Raw genomic sequence first — 18,082 nt, 5'->3', positions numbered from 1 at the left:
TCTGGTTATTTTGGGGTGGACCCAGAGAGCCAGTGATTCCCTCTCCTATGGGCTTTTCTTGAGACTCTGCTTATCCTTGCTGCGCCGCTGCTGTCATTGTTGCTGCTGTTGACTTCCTACTGAGACTGCTGCTTGACCCAAAGAAGGACTCCAGTTGTGTGAAATTTCCTGTCCCTGGTAAAATCCCTTACCACATATCAAAGGCTTTTCCTGATTTTCCCAACTTTTAGGAGTCCTCCTTTGAAAATTACTTCACTTATATTTTATATCTATTTTGCATTTTCTCATCTGTGTACATGTTATTTCTCCCCCTCAATTCCCTAAATTTAAGCTCCTTGAAGGCAAGAGTCATTTGGTTTTTGTCTATGTGATCCAAGTGCCTCAGTAGGACCTTAATTAATAAATGCTTCCTCAATAGTTAGGGAAGCCTTAAGAGGAAGAAAAGGTTTAAAGTGGTTCTTTAAGGATAATTATGATTTCTTCATGGGGCAGCATGTAGGGAGGACATCACAGGAATAGGAGATAGGAAACAGGAGGGCATAAAAGTGAGAAAATCTCATGTGTATTACTAGAAAAGGTAGCATATCACTTTGACTTGCTTAAATCATAGTCATTTACACAATTAATTATTTATGTGGCTAAAAACGTTATAATAGGGCCAAATTGTTAACTTGGGAAGACTAATACTAGCCATGATAATAATACTATACATTGGAATGGCTCTTTATAGGTGTCTTAAGTATTTTTATTTACAGTACTTCATTTGGACCTCTCAACAACTCTCTGAGTTACAGAGTGGTTATCATTCTTCTATTATATCTTCATTTTACATATGAGAACCAGTAAGGTTACATGACTAGTCAAAGGCCAAGCCACTGAACTTGTTCTAGGACTAGAACCCAAGTCTTCTAATTCTTGTTGGCCTTTTTACAACATTATGTGTTGTTTTTTTAAAAAAACCCTTAACCCAGGGAATTCTCGTTGGCTATGGGAAGGGGGAGGGTAGAGGGGAGGGAAAGAATATGAATCATTTAACCAGGGAAAAATATCCTTAATTAATTACATTACATTAAAAAACCCTTAACTTCTGTCTTAGTGTCAGTTCTAAGACAGAAGAGCAGCAAGGGCTAGGCCATTGGGATTTAGTGAATTGCCCCAGTGTCACACAGCTAGGAAGGATCTGAGGCCAGATTTGAACCTAGATCCTCCCAACTACAGGACTGGCACTCTATCCACTGTGTTACTTGGCTGACCCATGTGCTATATTTAATGTCATGGTAAGGAATTTGCAAAGTTAAAAGAAAATATAAATTAATAGTAGCAATGGGGAGGTATTAGTGGTTTATGTGCATAATTAGAAAAATTTGGATTCCATCTTCCAGAATTCTTTTCTCATCCCAAGAATCCTTTTCCCTTCATTCACGCTTGCTTTTGTTACATGTGTGTGTATATAATTTTGTGGCTCCTCCCTTTCCTCTCTTTTTTTCCCCCACATACAAGGCTGGATGAGCTCTGTTTCTCTAGCCTTTTTGCTTCAAGGTATTATTAATAAATCTTATTAAATATAATACTTGGAGTATTGGATATTAATCTTAAAATCTATATATGATCAATGGAGTGATATGTTTATTCAGAATGATTAATCTAACTGTTGTACATAGTTGGAGCTAGAAGAACCTGGAGGGCAAAAGACCAGTTCAAAGGTATCATGCAGGTTGCAGCATAAAGAAATAAGGTGCCTACAGTAGGATGGTGGCAATAGGAATGGAAACTAAAGATTAAATATGGGAGAAATGAAAAGACTGATTGATTTATTGATTATATATGAGGAATCCAGGGAGAAATTGGAAGATAAATCTGGGCTTGCAAGCCTGGATGACTGGGAAGATGATAGAATATTTGATGGATAGGGAGGCATGATTTTATGGTGACATGTCTGAATCCATGTAATAACACAAATTATAATAGGCTTCTGCTATTTTTGAAAGGTTAAAACAACTGCATTTGCATGCATCATGGCTTAGAATATTGGCTTTTTTAATAAAACCATTTTCAAGATGCTAACCTCTTTCCTCAGGCCTTTTGAACCACCAAATGTGCAGATGGAAGCCGCTGGGTCACTGCTGCTATGTCCAGCTTGTTGAACACATTTCCTGCACATGGGCAAATCTGATTCCTGCCTTTCTGTCCTCCAGGAAAGCCAAAGGGGGACATCTATTGAGTTAAGGAAATACAATTGAGGCTGACAGCAACCAGTATGATGATTGTATTATCTCTGCTTTGATGTTTGGGAAAGTTCCACTTGAGAGAAAAGGGTTTCACACTTGGGTCAGTATGGTCTTATCTAAGAGGGAGGATGTTTGAATGAATGAAAAGCATTTATTAAGCATCAGCTAAGTTCCAGGCACTGTGCTAAATGCTGGGGATACAAAGAAAGACAAAGATACTCCATGCCTTCCAGAAGTTGGCACTCTAATGAAAGATCCCTACCACATATATAAATCAGAACCATTTCAGTTAACATTTATTGAGCTTTTGCATGGTGTATAGTGCTATGCTTTGTACTTAATCTAAGAATATCAAGCAAAAATAAGATGGTTTATATCTCCCATTCACCTCTCACTAGGTTACCACCTTGATTCAGCCTCCTTAAGTGGTCTCCCTTTCTCCAGTCTCTCCATCTTCTACTTAATTCTTCACAAAGATGCTCCCCCCCAAAAAAAAAATCTTTCCAAGTCGCAGATGTGATTATTCCATTTTCCCTTCCCCAAACTTTCAATGGAAACCTACTGACTGGGATAAAATACAAATTCCTTAACCTGGGATTTAAGTCTTTCCACCATCTGGCTTCAACCTACTTTTGCAGCCTTCAGTCACATTCAAATATCTTGATAAGTTCTACCCAAACCTGGGCTACCAGTAGTTTTCTCAACTGGATATATTGCCTCCTGCCTCTGTTTTCAAACAGGCTATCTGGCTCCTTAATCTTGAATGTGCTCTGCCCATCTCTACCTTGCAGAGTCCTTTTTCTTCTTTCAAGGCTCTGTTCAAGTGCCATTACTGCTTTCTCTGATTCCTTCAGACAAAAATGTTTTCCCTCTTCTCAAATATTCCTAGAATATTTTGGAGACTCCCTTTGCTCCCATCACATTCTATCTTGTAAAATAACATTTGTATCTCTAGTAAAATATAAATTCCTTGAGGGCAAATATTATTTAACTTTTTTTCTTGGTATCCCTAGCACCCAGCAGAATGTGTGATATAAATCAGATGCATAATAAATATTTGGTTTTGTTGATTAAGTCATTCCTTGTGCCTAAAACATCCCTTCCCTAACATCTCCACATGTTCAATTCAACAAACATTTAAAATTTGCTGACTTATATCCAGAGTGTTGTGCTGGAAAAGAGTAGAAAGAGGAATATCAGTTAAAAAATTATGGTAGTGAGGACAGCTATGTGGCGCTGTGGATTGAGAGCCTGGTCTTGCGATGTGAGGTCTTAGATTCAAACCTGACTTCAATCACTTCCTACTTGCATGGCCCAGACAAGTCACTTAACCTCCATTGCCCTGCCCTTACCACTCTTCTGTCTTGGAACTGAAACATAGTACTGATTCTAAGATGGAAGGTAAGAATTTTAAAAATAAAATTGAAAATTTTAAAAGTTGTGGTAGTACATAGGGGGGAATCTATTCTAGGGACGTACCAGTCTGCATCAGTAGAGGGAGTTTTCTCACCTGGGAATTCCATATAACCAATGAAATCACAAATCTAATTCCTAGTCCTAATAATAGCTTATATTTACAATGCTTTGCAGTTTATAAATTGCTTTCTCTATGGCATAGGCAGTATACATTTCATTATCATCCCTATTTTTGCAAATGCAAAAGCTGAGAATCAGAGAGATGAAGCCAACTACCCAAGTTCACATGGCTACTAAGTAGTGGAGCTAGAAGCTAAACTCAGGTATTCTTATACCAAATCCAGGACTCTTTCCACTAGAGCAGGAGTTCTTAACCTTTTGGGTATTATGGACCCCTTTGGCCATCTGGGGAAGCCTAGAAGCCCCTTCTCAAAATAATGGCAAAGAAAGAAATATTACATTTCATCTAGAAGTTAGTGAAAATAAAGATGTTAACTTTTTGCCCATCCAAGTTCATGGACCCCCTAAAAATCTACCCATACAGTTCATGGATCCCAGGTTAAACAGCCTTGCACTAAACCATTCTATGACTCAAAGGCCCTTTCTAGCTCAAAGAGTCTCTGATTCTATGAGATCTGACAGCCAGAAAGAACAGATGTCTCCAAAATGAGTAAACATCTATTTCTCAGAGGGAGGACCAAATCTTAAGTCATCAAGGTGTTCTGAATAGCTCAAGAGCCTAACTATATTAGAACCAACAAATTTAGGCTAGGTAGGTTGAAAACAAATGCCTTTTGAGTCTGTGACCTTTAAAAATGAATCAGCTCTAATACAGTCATTTAAAGAGACTCCAGTCCTTGAAGACAATGATTGTGCTATTTATTTCTTAATAAAAAAAAAAGACCTAGCACCACTCCCCCCACCCATCCACACACCTCCACATAATGCTGAGCACATGTCAGTGCATCAAGAACAAGAGATTTCATCAGGGTGGGAACCCCCTCACAACTTATCTATGATTTTACTGTGACAGAAAATTGCCTGAAACTCAGGGAAATTAAATAGCTTGTCCAGGGCCCCATAGATAGAACAATGAGGGTTGCCCAAGGACTTTGAACTTTGTTCTTCCTAAACTTCAGGTCTGACGCTTTTTCTTCCATTCTCTACACATTATGAGTGCTCCAAAAAGTATTTATTGAATTGAATGGAGCTCACCACTGGGGCCCCAAAGTTCTAGTTTACATGTATGATCACACTGTTTCAGACTCCCAAGAAACCGTCCAACAGGGTGTATCTATTTGCTACAATTTCTGCATATGACAGAAATTATGATGAAGAGTCATCTATATTGACAATAACTCTTCTTGAAATTCTGTATTCCTTGAGCTCTAAATGCCACTTAATAATAGCAGTATTACAGGTCTAAGAGGCAATGAGACGAAAGGGTAATTATATCCTATAGTTGTAATGTAGTGTTGTAACTAGCATGCTGGGTTTGGACTCAAGAAGTCCAGAGTTTGACTCCTTCCACTGACACCTCACTATCCCTCTAACCTTGGGTAAGATGGTTTAATCTCTCTTATATTGTGCTTCAGGTAACTCCTTAGGATGGAAGCTCCCAATCTGGGATATGTAAACCTCTTGAGATCTACAAAAAATTCTTCAAGGACATAAAAACTATTCAGTAGCTAATTATATTATGCTATTAAAATTAATTAATTTTGAAACTGATTTCTTTTGTTCATATGTTCAAAATTTATTTATTTTCATGATAAATAACAGGCAGGTAGATCAAAAGCCAATGAATATGGAAAATATACACAGGTCCTATTCTAATTTACATTTTCTGTACTAAATCCTAACCCTAAATCCTTCTTATCTATTTTGACAAAAGGAATTCCCCATGCAAAAGAAGGGGTGGATAGAAAGAATAAACATCTATTAACACCCAGTATGTGCCAGGCACTGAGCTCGGTGCTTTATAAATCTCTCATCTGAGATTCACAATAACCCTGAGAGGTAGATGCTGTAATTATCCCCTATTTTGTAGGTGAAGAAACTGAAGCAGAGATTAAGTAACTTGCCCAGTGTAACACAGTTAGTGTCTCAGGCCAAAATGGAATGGAGCTCTGGTTACTGAGTCACCAAGTTGTCTCTAGAGAGATTATCTACGCAGACAGATGTCACAGTAGATAGAGAACCAGACCTGGAGTCAGAGGACCTGGGATAAAATCTGGTCTCTGACACTTCCTTAGCTGTGTGACTCTGGGCAAGGCATTTAGTCTCACTTGCCTACCCCTGGCCCTTCAGTTAGTAAAGACTTTTAGAATTGGGAAGGACATCAGAGTTTATCTAGTCCAACTCCTTTTTACAGAAAAGACAAAAAGTAAAGGTTAAACAAAAGATAGGGGCAGCTGGTGGCTCAGTGTATTGAGAGCGAGGTCCAGAGATGGGAGGTCCTGTATTCAAATCTTGCCTCAGACACTTCCCAGCTGTGTGTGACCCTGGGCAAGTCACTTAACCCCCATTGCCTAGCCCTTACCACTCTTCTGCCTTGGAACCAGTACACAGTATTGATTCTAAGACAGAAGGTAAGGGTTTTAAAAAAAAAGATAAGCCTATATTTGTGGAGGAAGGAAGATTGACTTCCATGTTAGGAATGGTGTGTCCACAGCCAAGTCCTTCATCTCTATGAAGCCACTTACCTCAAAGATTTGTTTTAAGGATGCAGTAAATTAATGCATGGGAAAGGGCTCTAGAATTGGAAAACACACTAGCATAATTGTTATCATTATTCCTGCTACTACTAACAAGGACAGGCTTTTTAGACGATGGTGCTGGAATACCACATGTCCTGTATCGGGTAAACATGGGTGCCCTGAAGCAGCTGTGGGCTGCTGGAGTCCATTCATCATGTAGAAGTGGAAGGAATACGCCCCACATCTTCAAAATCCAGGCTTGTCCCAGAAGTGCTGCAGATGTCTTGCAGACTGCCCTGGAGTGGTGTGTATTTTCAAAGTTAAATAAGTATATTTATATTTCTATGAAACAGCTTTACCCACTCCCCAGAGATATCAACAGCTCCTTCTCTTAGCTAAGTAGGTTTAAAACAAGCCCTAGCTAACATTGTGAGCTGTAAAATGGGGCTGGGGTAACATAAACCCTTGAGAGAGAAATAAAAGTAAAGAGCTTTGGAATTGGACAGGGCATTAGAGATTATCTAGTCCAACTCTATTTTATAGATGGGAAAACCAAGTCCCAGAGAGGTAAAATAATTTGTCCCAAATCACACAGCTTCTAAATGAGGTTGTATGATAAAGAGGTAGGATATTTTGGAGGGAATCAAAGCATGTGGATTTGATTCTCAGATCTATCGCATACTAGCTGTACCACTCTGAGCCATTCTGACTCAGTTTCTCAAAATGTAAAATGAGAACAAAATACATTATCTACATTAGATAGTAATTGTCCAATGAGCATTTTATTTTAAATTTAAAAACATAAAATGCATGTTATTATTGCTACTGTGATTTTACATGACAAAATAAAAACTTCCACATGGGTTTTTATAGAGCTAAAAGAATTCAGCCTTTCCCACAAAAAGAATGGCAAATGGAGGACATATTTGGGCCCTCTGGAGTGGCAGGTGTAAGGATTTGTGAGGTCAAATACAACATAAATCTTGGTTTTTATACTTAATCTTTTAGCTTATCTTGCCCCAAACTGAGCCTTCACATAATTCCTTGGCCCCAAACTCCTAATTATGACACTTTTACATTGACCTTCATCCCTTCTCCCCTCATCAGAAACTTGTGCCCCACCCCAGGAACCACCCTAAACAGACAGGTGAGCTTTCACCTTATCTAGTCTGAGACAAAACTTCGATCTCCCTTTCCCACCAGCTCTTCCTTACATGTAATCTTACCATAATAATATAATGTAAATTAATTTGAGGGCAGGCACTATCTGGTTTGGAAAGGCTAAATGGCTCAGTGGATAGAGAGAGACAGGATGAAGAGTTCAAATCTGACTTCAGACACTTAATTAGCGCTGTGACCCTGAGCATATCACTTAACCTTGCTTGCCTCAGTTTCCCTATCTGTAAAATGAATTGGAAAAGGAAATGGCAAACTACTCCTGTATCTTTGTCAGAAAAACCACAAAAGGGGTTATAAAGAATCAGATGTAACTAAAATGACTGAACAACTGAATTATATTCATATTCCTCAGAACTTAGCACAATGCCTGGTACATAGTAAAGTACTCAATATATGCATCTATGGGAAGCTAGGTGGGTCAGTGGCTAAAGTGCTGGACTTAGAGAGAGGAAGATAGGAGTTCAAATCTAGTCTTAAACACTTATTAGCTATGTGACCCTGGACAAATCTCTTAACCACTGCCTCGGTTTCCTCAACTATAAAATAGGGGATAATAAGGGGACCTAACTTATAGGGTTATACCAAAAGAGATAATATTTATAAAACACAGCACAGTACCTGGCACAAAATAGACAATGTATAAACGCTTGTTTCATTCCTTTCAGAATACATGCCCTATTTGTTTATCTGTCAAACACATTTAACTCTAATAAGGAGTTTAAGATGTTTTTTAAAACTGTTTTTACATGTAACTGGGGAAAAATAAAATATTTTTTAAAAAGAAAACAAAAAAGGAACTTGGAACAATTCTTTGGGTCATCTTCTCCAAACACGTGATATTTCATTAGTTTCAAAATGATAGAAAAAATCTGCAATGGAAACATATACATTCATAATCTTGCTCAAGATGTAATACCCCTCTGAGAGTCAGTTACCCCATCTATAAAATGGGGATAGTAATACCTGAATTACCTAGCTCATGGGGTTTTGGGGACAGATGAAACTAGATAATATAAATATGAAGTAGAATTAAAAAATACAAAAACCATACAAATGTTAGGTGTCATTATTCACTCATGTTAACTAGATTTCATAGTTTATTTAGGACCGCCTCCAAGAATTTCTATAAATGTTCCACAATATGTGTTCTTTGAATAAAAATAACATATTCTTATACAGTACATTATGGTTTTCTAATTCTCACACACATGTTGGGTTTTTTTATTCAATTCAATTCAGTTCAACATGAATTTATCAATTATGTACCAGGTATTTGTACTAGCCGCCAGATATACAAAGACAAACAATCCCTGCCCTCCGAGAACTTATAGTCTACCGATTGGAAAGAGAGAGGAGAGAAATAAAATCCGCAGAGGAAAGCAAATGTAAACTATTTTCAGCATACCATCAGTCCTCAATATTAGCACGTTTAACTTTTGCAACTTCAAGCATTCCCCTGATTTTATTAGTAACCTCATTTTCACTTTTGCATTGGCATTGGGCACATTGGTAGCTATGGGCTGGAGAGATAAAAAAATGAGAGGCTATGCAAATGTATATCCACCAAAAAAAGAGGAAAGTATTGGTGAAAGTGTTTGTGAATCCACTCCAGAAAGTGCAATAGTAACTTTTTAAGTGCGCTATGAGGAAATTGAAAAAATGGAAAAACAATTTAGTTTGTGGGTAAATGAGATATATGAGGGAGTCACCCCTGTTCCTCTCGATGGCAGTAGCAAGGCCCAAGCAAGTACCCAGCTTTTGGGGAGCTTGGTCTAAGGCCAGAGTCCCTCCCCCCCCCCCCCAGGCATGTGCTTTTTCATCTGGGAACAATTCAACCAGGGAGCCTAAAGGGAGATTAGAGAAACAGGTTGCCCCTTTCCTTTTTTAATTTTGGAGGGCATCACAAACCCTTCCCTTCCCTCACTCCTTTTGGTCCTGTTGCCTCGTCTCTCTCCTGTATTTTATGAGGTATTTCATGGTTACTGTGTTAGGAAAAATGCATATTATCTAAATTAATGTTTTGCTATAAAGAACTATATGCAGCAAAGTGTATTTTCAGCAATCTAGCAAAAAATTATAGTATTTGGTGGATGTGGGAACCTAACTCTCTATTTCCCATTGGTTCAATGTATAAACAATGATGATTTAAAAATTTTTTCTATTTTCTAAGAATATTACACCCATGAAAGTAAATACAAAGTAACATGGGGAGGTGGGTAAAAAGAGCACCAGCAGGAGAAATAAGGAAAGGCTTCCAGTGGGAAATGGTACCCAAGCCCAGCCTTGAAGAGAACTAGGCAAGATAAAGGCAGAGAATATTCCAGACCTGGGAGGGGGGGGGGGACACACAGCCTGTATAAAGAGGTAGAAGACTGTATATGAGTTTGATCAGACTAAAGAATGCATAAAGGAGAGTAATGGGGGGAAAATTAAGCTTCTGAAGCTTCTTAAGTAGGGTCAAGATTTGTGTTTTAGGAATATTAATTTGGCATCTATGTGAAAGACAGTTTGGGAAAGGGAGGAATTGGAAGCAGGGAGACCAATTAGGGGTCTATTCAAATAGACAAGATGAGAGGTGATGAAGTATTGAACCTGGGAGGTAGCCACATGAACGGAGAGGAGGGCAGATGCAATGGATGTTATCGAGGCAGAATTCACTGTATGCTAGAGAAGAAAGAAATATAAATCTCACAACATACAACACACACAAGCATCCTCTTCTTCCCAACTTCATTTTCCCCAGGAAGTAGTCATAAAAAATATGATGGTTCCCATTTTGACCAAGGTCACAAAACTCTTAAGTGGTCTGGTCTGGACTTGAAGCCAGACCTCTTGATTTCAAATCTTTTGTTTGTTTTTTGCCACACCACCTCTAGGTCTAAAAATGTTCATATTGTAGCTTACCGATTCCATAATGAATCTCTGGAAGAAAAACTTGAAAGCCTCGAGGCTGAAGATCTCATGTCTCAGCCGTCACCATCAGAAAGTTACCTATATTGGAGGGAATAAGTAATAGTCATGATGTAGAAGAAATTTTTTAGGCAATAGGGATGATCTGGGATTTCAGCAGTGAGGGAAACCATTTCTATCAACACAGATCTAACTGTAGGTGACTCAATAGGTTAAGTCCTAGAGACACCTGAGGCACAGAGAGGGGATGTGACTTGCCCTTCATCATTTAGTTTTTAAATCTTTCTTTTTCAAAACATTTATCTTGTCTTAGAATCCATACTGTGCATTGGTTCCAAGGCAGAAAAATGGTAAGGGCTAGCCAATGAGGGTTAAGTGACTTACCTAGGTTCACACAGTCAAGATGTGTCTGAGGTCACAGCAGAACCCAGGAACTCATCTCCAGACCTGGCTCTCAATCCACTGAGCCACCTAGCTGGCCTGTAAGTTTGTAAATCTTAAAGGCAAGATTGAGCCCCAGTCTTCCTGATTCTATGTCCAACATTATTATCCACTACACCATGCTGTTTCTTTGGCTTTTGTAGTCCACATGGCATATTAAATTAAGACTAGGAATCCTCCAACAATAACAAGGTAGCTGGGAAGGAATCTGAAACAAATAATTAGACACTAGTCTTCCTGGCCTGGTACACTCAATTCAAACCTAAGCTTCAAGGTCCTTTGAATCCCTAGCTTGTGGTACATCAACCAGAAACAGAGGCGCTTGAGTAGCTCACATGAGTTTGAGAGTTACTCTTGAGTTCCATTTCCAGCTGTACCTTGGGTGGTATATTGCAAGTTCTTAACCTCCAGATTTCAGTTTAGAATCCCTCTCTCAGAGCACACTGGCAGCCTCAACAGACACCTGCAGGTGTGTGCCTACCCAAAGGTACCAAGGGACAGGTTAAAACTGATGGATTTCCCTAGCATGCAAAAATAACCAGGTATATTCCAGGGCAGGCACCACTGTACCTCAGAAATTTTAATTAATTCACAAATACCAATGCTTAATTAATTGCTATTTGTACAGACCCATGGACACCTGGGATGAAAAGTATTTAAAGGAAATGGTTTCAGCATGGCTGTTTGGAGGGGATGAGAAGTGGGGGAAAAAAGAATGACTGGGGCAGAGGGAGAAGAAAGAGCCACTTTTTTTCAGGTCTTGTTTCTAGAGGGATTAGATTCAATCTTCATGATCCTTGGTCACAGCATAAGGCCTGCTCCAATTTTCTCCTTCATCTTCCTCTTTTTTTTTATTTCGGGTAAGGTATGATTAAAAGTCTCAGACTACTTGCCTTCTTCATATTCATCCTATGCTTTCCTGTATCCTTACCTTTGCACACTCAATACCTGGTTCCTAGCATGCACCTCCCTTTTCTGTCAGTGACCATCTTCCTCATTTTAAAGGTCAAATGCCACTATCTCCATGCAACATTATCCAGTCTCAACCAGAAATGATCTCTGCTCTCTATGTATCTTTGTTTATACCTCTCCAAACAATTACTACTTGACATTTGCAGAGTATTTTAAAATTTATATAATTCTTTAATACACATTATTGTGTGTTGGTTGAAGGAACTAGGGATATTTATTCTAGAGAAGAGAAGACTCTGGGGGATGTGATTGCTCTCTTCAAATATTTGAAGGGCTGAGATTTGATGGAGGGATTAGAGTTGAAATTTACCCATAGAGGGCAAAACCAGGAGAGAGTAGGTATAAGTCTCAGAGACCAAATTAGCCTGGATGTAAGGAAAAAGCTCCTGACAATTAGAGCTGTCCATAAGATGAATGGGCTGCCGAGAGAGGTGGTAGGTTCTCCTTCGTTGGATATTTACAAGCAAAGGATGGACAACTCTCTGCCTAGTACTGTAATTATATTATAGCTGTAATTCTTTTTGTGGATGGGTTAGACTAATGGCTGCTAAGGACCCTTCTGACTCAAATTCTGTACTTCTGTGAGCCTCATAACAACCTTCTGAGGAAGGTAAGTCACTCACCCTAAGGACCCTGTGTTAGCAATGTGATTAGAACCCACATGTTTAGATTTTTAAGACTGGAACTCTATCCACTCCCTCATTTTCATATTCCATTTTGTGCTATACTAATTTATACATATTTTTATACTATATTATAAGCTCTCTGAGAGCAGTTTCTTTCTTTTTCTTCTTTTTAAATCCTTACTATCTGTCTTGGAATCAATCCTGAATATTGGTTCCAAGGCACTAGAGTGGTAAGACGCAGTCAACTGGGGTTAAGTGACTTGCCCAAAGTCATGCAGCTAGGAAGTATCTGAGGTCTCCCATCTCCAGGTCTGGCTCTCTATCCACTGAGCTACCTAGATGCCCCTTGGGCAGTTTTTCTTGAAGAATCAATCCCCCATGAAACATGCCTAACAAGTGGTCATCCAGCCCCAGAAGAAGGCTTTGAATCATTTATCCTTGCACCTTCCAGAGATAGTAGATTGCACATAGTAAGCCCATAACAACATTTTTGTATGGCAATTTACATTCCAAGAAGTATTATGTAGTTAAAACAAGCTTTACATTATCTCATGATCTCATCGAGATCATACCCATTCTATGGGAGGCAACATGGCATAGTGGACAGAATACTTGACCAGGAATCAAGAAGACACAGGTTCAAATTTTGCCTCTGATATTATCAGCAGCGTGACTATATATAATCAAATCACTTCCCATTCTGGGCCACTGCTTCCCCGTTTGTGTTAATGGAGACAATAACACCAGAAGGACCCTATCTCAGACACAAGAGCGACAAGGGATGTGAAGTGCTTTGTAAACTTTGCTTCACTAAATAAAGTTTTGGCTTTATCCCCATTTTTTAGATAAGGTAACTGAGTTTCTTTTCCTAAGACACAGTGCTAATAAGTGATGAAAGGAGAATTGGAACCCGGAATTTCTGATTCAAACTTCATGTTCTTTTTATAATTTCTTCATGAAATTCACTTTAAACATGATTTCCATATTTTTACAAAGCCTCAGCCCATGCCACAACACTTAGGGGTTTTGTTTTGTTTGGGGATCTGGGTCTCCTTATCTGATCAGACTGGAAGTACAGAGGCAAGCCATGGTTCTGACTTAATCACCGATCTGCAAGGGGAGCTTTTGGTCTGATCCATTTAGAATCTGAGCCAGTTCACCTCTCCTTAGGGAACCTGGTAGAAATCCTGTCCTTCCCAAACCCGAGAGCTCACCCAATTGGTACCAGACTTACTACAGTCATCAAATAAGCTTTATCTCTATTATAGCTCAGAATTCCTAGCTCAAAAAATCCATTTACCTCAGCTTCCCCAGGAGCAGGGATTTCAGGTGTGCCCCAACCCACCCAGTGCCATCATGCCTGGTGCCACTATTATTTTAAATTGGGGGAACTAGGTGGTCAGAAGATAAGAAACTGGGCTTGGAGATGATAGATCCTGGGTTCAAATTCAACCTCAGATATTTAATCCCAAATGCCTAGCCCTTATCTGCCTTGGAACTAATACTTAGTATAAATTCTCAGATAGAAGGTAAGAGTTTTGGGATTGTTTTAAGACACATTTAAGTTTGGGGACAGATTTTAAAGCTAAAAACTGTACAAAATACCTAGCAAGTGGTCACACAGCCTCAGTGGACGGTTTTGAATCATTTACCTTTGTATCTTCCAAAGACACAGTACTTTACACATAGCAAGCACCTAAAAAGTATTTTTAGGAAAGAAAGCTTACATTTTCATGAAGGGTCTCACAGATAGTAAGTGTTATACCCCTATGATGAGCTTCATATTATCTCATGCAAAAAAGTATGCTTCCTCCTGCAAAATTCTTTCTGATTGTTTCCCCCCATTTTCTTTTCTTTCTTTTTTTTTGCCTTAGATGATAATGATACTTTTTACACTATCATGAGTGATGAAAGATTTTAAGCAACTGGCTTCAAAAGTTCCCAGGACTTCATCACCATAAATATCATTTACTACACACCATACAGATGCAGTTCCTTTTTTTAAAGCCTTACCTTCGGTCTTAGTAGCAATTCTAAGATTTAAGAGTAGCAAGGGCTAAGTAATTAGAGTCAAGTGACTTTCCCAAGGTCACAGAGCTAGGAAGTGTATGAAGCTACACTTGAAACCAAGACCTCCCAACCCCAGGCCTGGTGCTCTATCCACAATGCTACCTAGCTGATTCTAAATTCAGTTTCTATAATAATTCATTTACTTACAGTACATTGGCAATAAAACAAAGACTTCCATATATAGTACATGGGTACAATGGATACCAATAACTTAATTCAGAGTATGATTTTCATCCAAAAACATCCTTTACATATGTTAGCCAATAAAACAATTTCCTGAATGTTGGGATACTTTTTAAAGGAGGATATTATGAAATGATGAATCATTTGCAGCTGGCTATCATTGTATACAATCTCATTCACCCCTCCCCTGCCCAAATTAAATTCCCCTAAAGTACCCGTGCACATCTTTCCTGTTCAGCGTGAGCTGTGTCTGGGCATTTAGGGAAATTTTAGACTCATAGGAAACGGGATATTTGTTTAGATTTTGTTCTCAACCTTCTTCCTTTCTGTCTATTTCAGGACTGCCCATCCTTTAAGACCCAGCTTGAATCCCACTTTCTTTCAGGAAGCATGCTCGGCCCATATACCCAACTGAATCAGCCACCATATGGCTGCCTAGTCTTGGTCCCATGAATGTGGAGAGCAGCACAATTCCATCACCGCTACCTGGCAAAAGATACTACTCAAAAGAAGGAACCAGGGTCAGCAGCCTTTCCTCATCCCTCTAGCTGCTGCGCCCTCCCCTCTATCCTGAAATGACAATGTATATATTTGGTATCACTTATTTACGTACATGTCTTTTCCTGAGAGAATGTAAACTTCCTAAGACCAAAGAGTTCAAATCCTATGGCTGAACTGTCATTTTAGTCTCTGTATCTTCAGAACCTAATATAGTACACAGGAGATGCTTAGCAAATTCCTTAGAGTAGAGGAAGTGACAGGGTCTGATCTGTATTTTTTTAAATGGAAATTTGACAGTTGTATGGAGGATGCATTGGAGGAAGAGAGACTAACGAGGTTAATGCAGAAGTTCAATGAGAAGTATTGAGTATCTGAACTAAGGTAGAGGCTGAGGGAGTGGAGTGAAGGGTAGGGATTTGAGAAGATATTGGGCAGGAAGACTAGACAAGGCTGATAACAAATTGGATGTGGGGAATGATGGAAGGGAAAATTCAAGGATGAACCTTAGAGGTACTGAAGTAACAGACACACAGACTATTAAAACTAGAAGGGAATTTTATAATAACTATTATAGCTAGGATCATAGCGCTTTAAAGTTTGCAAAATAATTTACAAATGTTATTTCATTTGATCCTCACAATAACCCCTTTGGAGTAGGTGCTATTATCATCATCCCCATTTTGCAGATGAGGAAACTGCGATCAAGAGAAGCTAAGAGTGCCCAGGATCTGTAGAGTTAATAAGTTTCTGAGGGAGAGTTTGAACTCAAGTCTTCCTGACTGCTAGTATAGCACTCTATACATCATACTAACAAAATTCCTTAACTTGGAAGTCTATTCATCTTTTTTTAATATTGTGATAATTATATTTTAATATGACTGGTTTTCTTTTCAGTATCACATATTTTATTTTATTAATTTGAAAACAGTATTCTGAGATCAGGCCTTTAGAATACAAAAAGCTACCAAAAAGATTCATGGCACAATAAAGTGAAGTACCCCTGATCTTAAAGATTTAACAAGAATCATGCTTAAGGTCTAGTTCTAAAGTTTTCTCAGGTTAAGTGTGAGTCATTTGGAATAATCAGTTATATAAATCATAGCCCAAGCCCCCATTACCTCAACACTATTTAAACCATGTAAGAGTTACAAATCAAATTGTAAGAATTTAATTAAAATTTCAAATGCAAATAAAAGATCACTAACTGTCATATAGTCAAATCTTGGCACCTCATAAACAAATGGGTACAATTTTCAAATATTTATTTACATGGTAGATTGGGGAAAAACATCCAAGGAAAATTTATTCAAAAGATGTAAAAACTATCTCTCCCATTTAGGGACAAATGGAGTAAGAAAAGAATTAATCCTTTCCCAGAATCCTATCAGTATGCTTTCTATAGCCTTCACAGAGATCCCTGGATCTGAATTTTCCTTGATTCTGGTTTGGGCTTGCAACACCATCTACATGAAAACCATTTCTTGGGTTCTTATCCTCTTCAATTTCCAAAACCCAGGCGTGCCTAGTATAGATTGCAGGTTCAGCACCTCCCATTTGGTAAACTACATTCTATGACATCAACCTACACAAACTCAGGTCTCCACTAGAGCAACTTCCAAATGAACAAGGTCTCTCCTTTTCATATGGCTCCTCATTTGCTTATTGCTATTTACCCCCCTGTGTTTACAACTCTAAATGCAATTCCTTCATGTAGGCTATAGTCCCAAAGAATTCTGATATCTGACCTTTACGCCAGTACCATCCTTACCTCTCCATTACAGGGACTAGAAACAGTGCTAGGAAACTATATCATGGGCCAAGGAAATCCCCGCCCATATTACAAAAGTGGGGAAACTGAGGCTGAGGGAAGGGAAGCTATTCATTCAGAAATTACAGTTATTGGAAGGTTGATCGATGAATAGACAATTGGTTTCCTGATCCCTGTACAAATTCCATTACATAGCTAGGTCACTATTTACTAATAAGGCGTCTGATGACTATCTCTGGTCATAGCTTTTGTGAGTATGAATGGTGTATTCTAGGGAATACAGAATTATTAAACTTTATTTTCATTTTAAAATTTTTATTGATGCTTTTTGTTTTTGTATCACTACTGGTTCCTAATATACCACCGAATATAGCTGAAACCTGTCTTGAAATAAAGAAAAACAGCAGGGACCAACTCGATGGCTCAGAGGATAGAGAGCAAGGTCTAGAGACAAGAGATTTTAGGTCCAAATGTGGCCTTAGACACTTCCTAGCTGAGTGATTATGTACAAGTCACTTCACCCCCATTGCCTAGCCCTTACTGCTCTTCCGCCTTGGAACCAATACATCATTTTGATTCTAAGATGGAAGGTAAAGATTTTTAAAAAGGAAACAAAAATAATAAAACCAAGATACCATTTCTGGCAGTGTATATAACATTCCATACCTATCATCTCCCATCACTCTGCACGATGAATTCTATTTCAATGTTTTCATTTTTATATTTCATCTAGATTCCCTGGAATACGGATTGGTCATTCCAATTAATCAGGATTCAATCACCTTTTAGTGTTGTTCACTTATATTGCTATAGTCATTGACAGTTTTTCTCCCAGTTTCAAACTTCGCTCTGAATCAGTACATGCAAGTCATACATAGTTCTCTGAATTCCTCATAGTTGTCATTTCCTAAAGAACACTGAGCTTAATTATATTCACATGAAGAATCACTCGACTTTGATAGTATAAATTAACGTTTCTTAAAGGATCCTATATTTACTGTTAATCGGGAAACTGAATGACAGCCATCTGCTATTTATCCTGGTTGCTCACTGGATAGGAAGTTGAAACAGTTGGTAGTCCATTTCAGA

General features: G+C 38.5%; 1 protein-coding gene across 1 annotated transcript in view; it reads right to left on the bottom strand.

The window, feature by feature from the left end:
- The window catches only part of ASAP1 (ArfGAP with SH3 domain, ankyrin repeat and PH domain 1), a 522,736-nt gene that overhangs the window by 460,903 nt on the left and 43,751 nt on the right, over window positions 1-18,082 (bottom strand). Inside the window, exon 2 of the mRNA XM_056823080.1 lies at window positions 10,427-10,513. Coding sequence (XP_056679058.1) covers window positions 10,427-10,485 — 59 coding nt within the window. The 5' untranslated portion in view covers window positions 10,486-10,513. The remainder of the gene's footprint in view (window positions 1-10,426; window positions 10,514-18,082) is intronic.

The sequence above is a fragment of the Monodelphis domestica genome, chromosome 3, assembly GCF_027887165.1.
Source record: "Monodelphis domestica isolate mMonDom1 chromosome 3, mMonDom1.pri, whole genome shotgun sequence".
Lineage (NCBI taxonomy): Eukaryota > Metazoa > Chordata > Mammalia > Didelphimorphia > Didelphidae > Monodelphis > Monodelphis domestica.
Note: the sequence above shows the minus strand (reverse complement) of the source record. Positions and strands in the feature narration are given on the sequence as shown.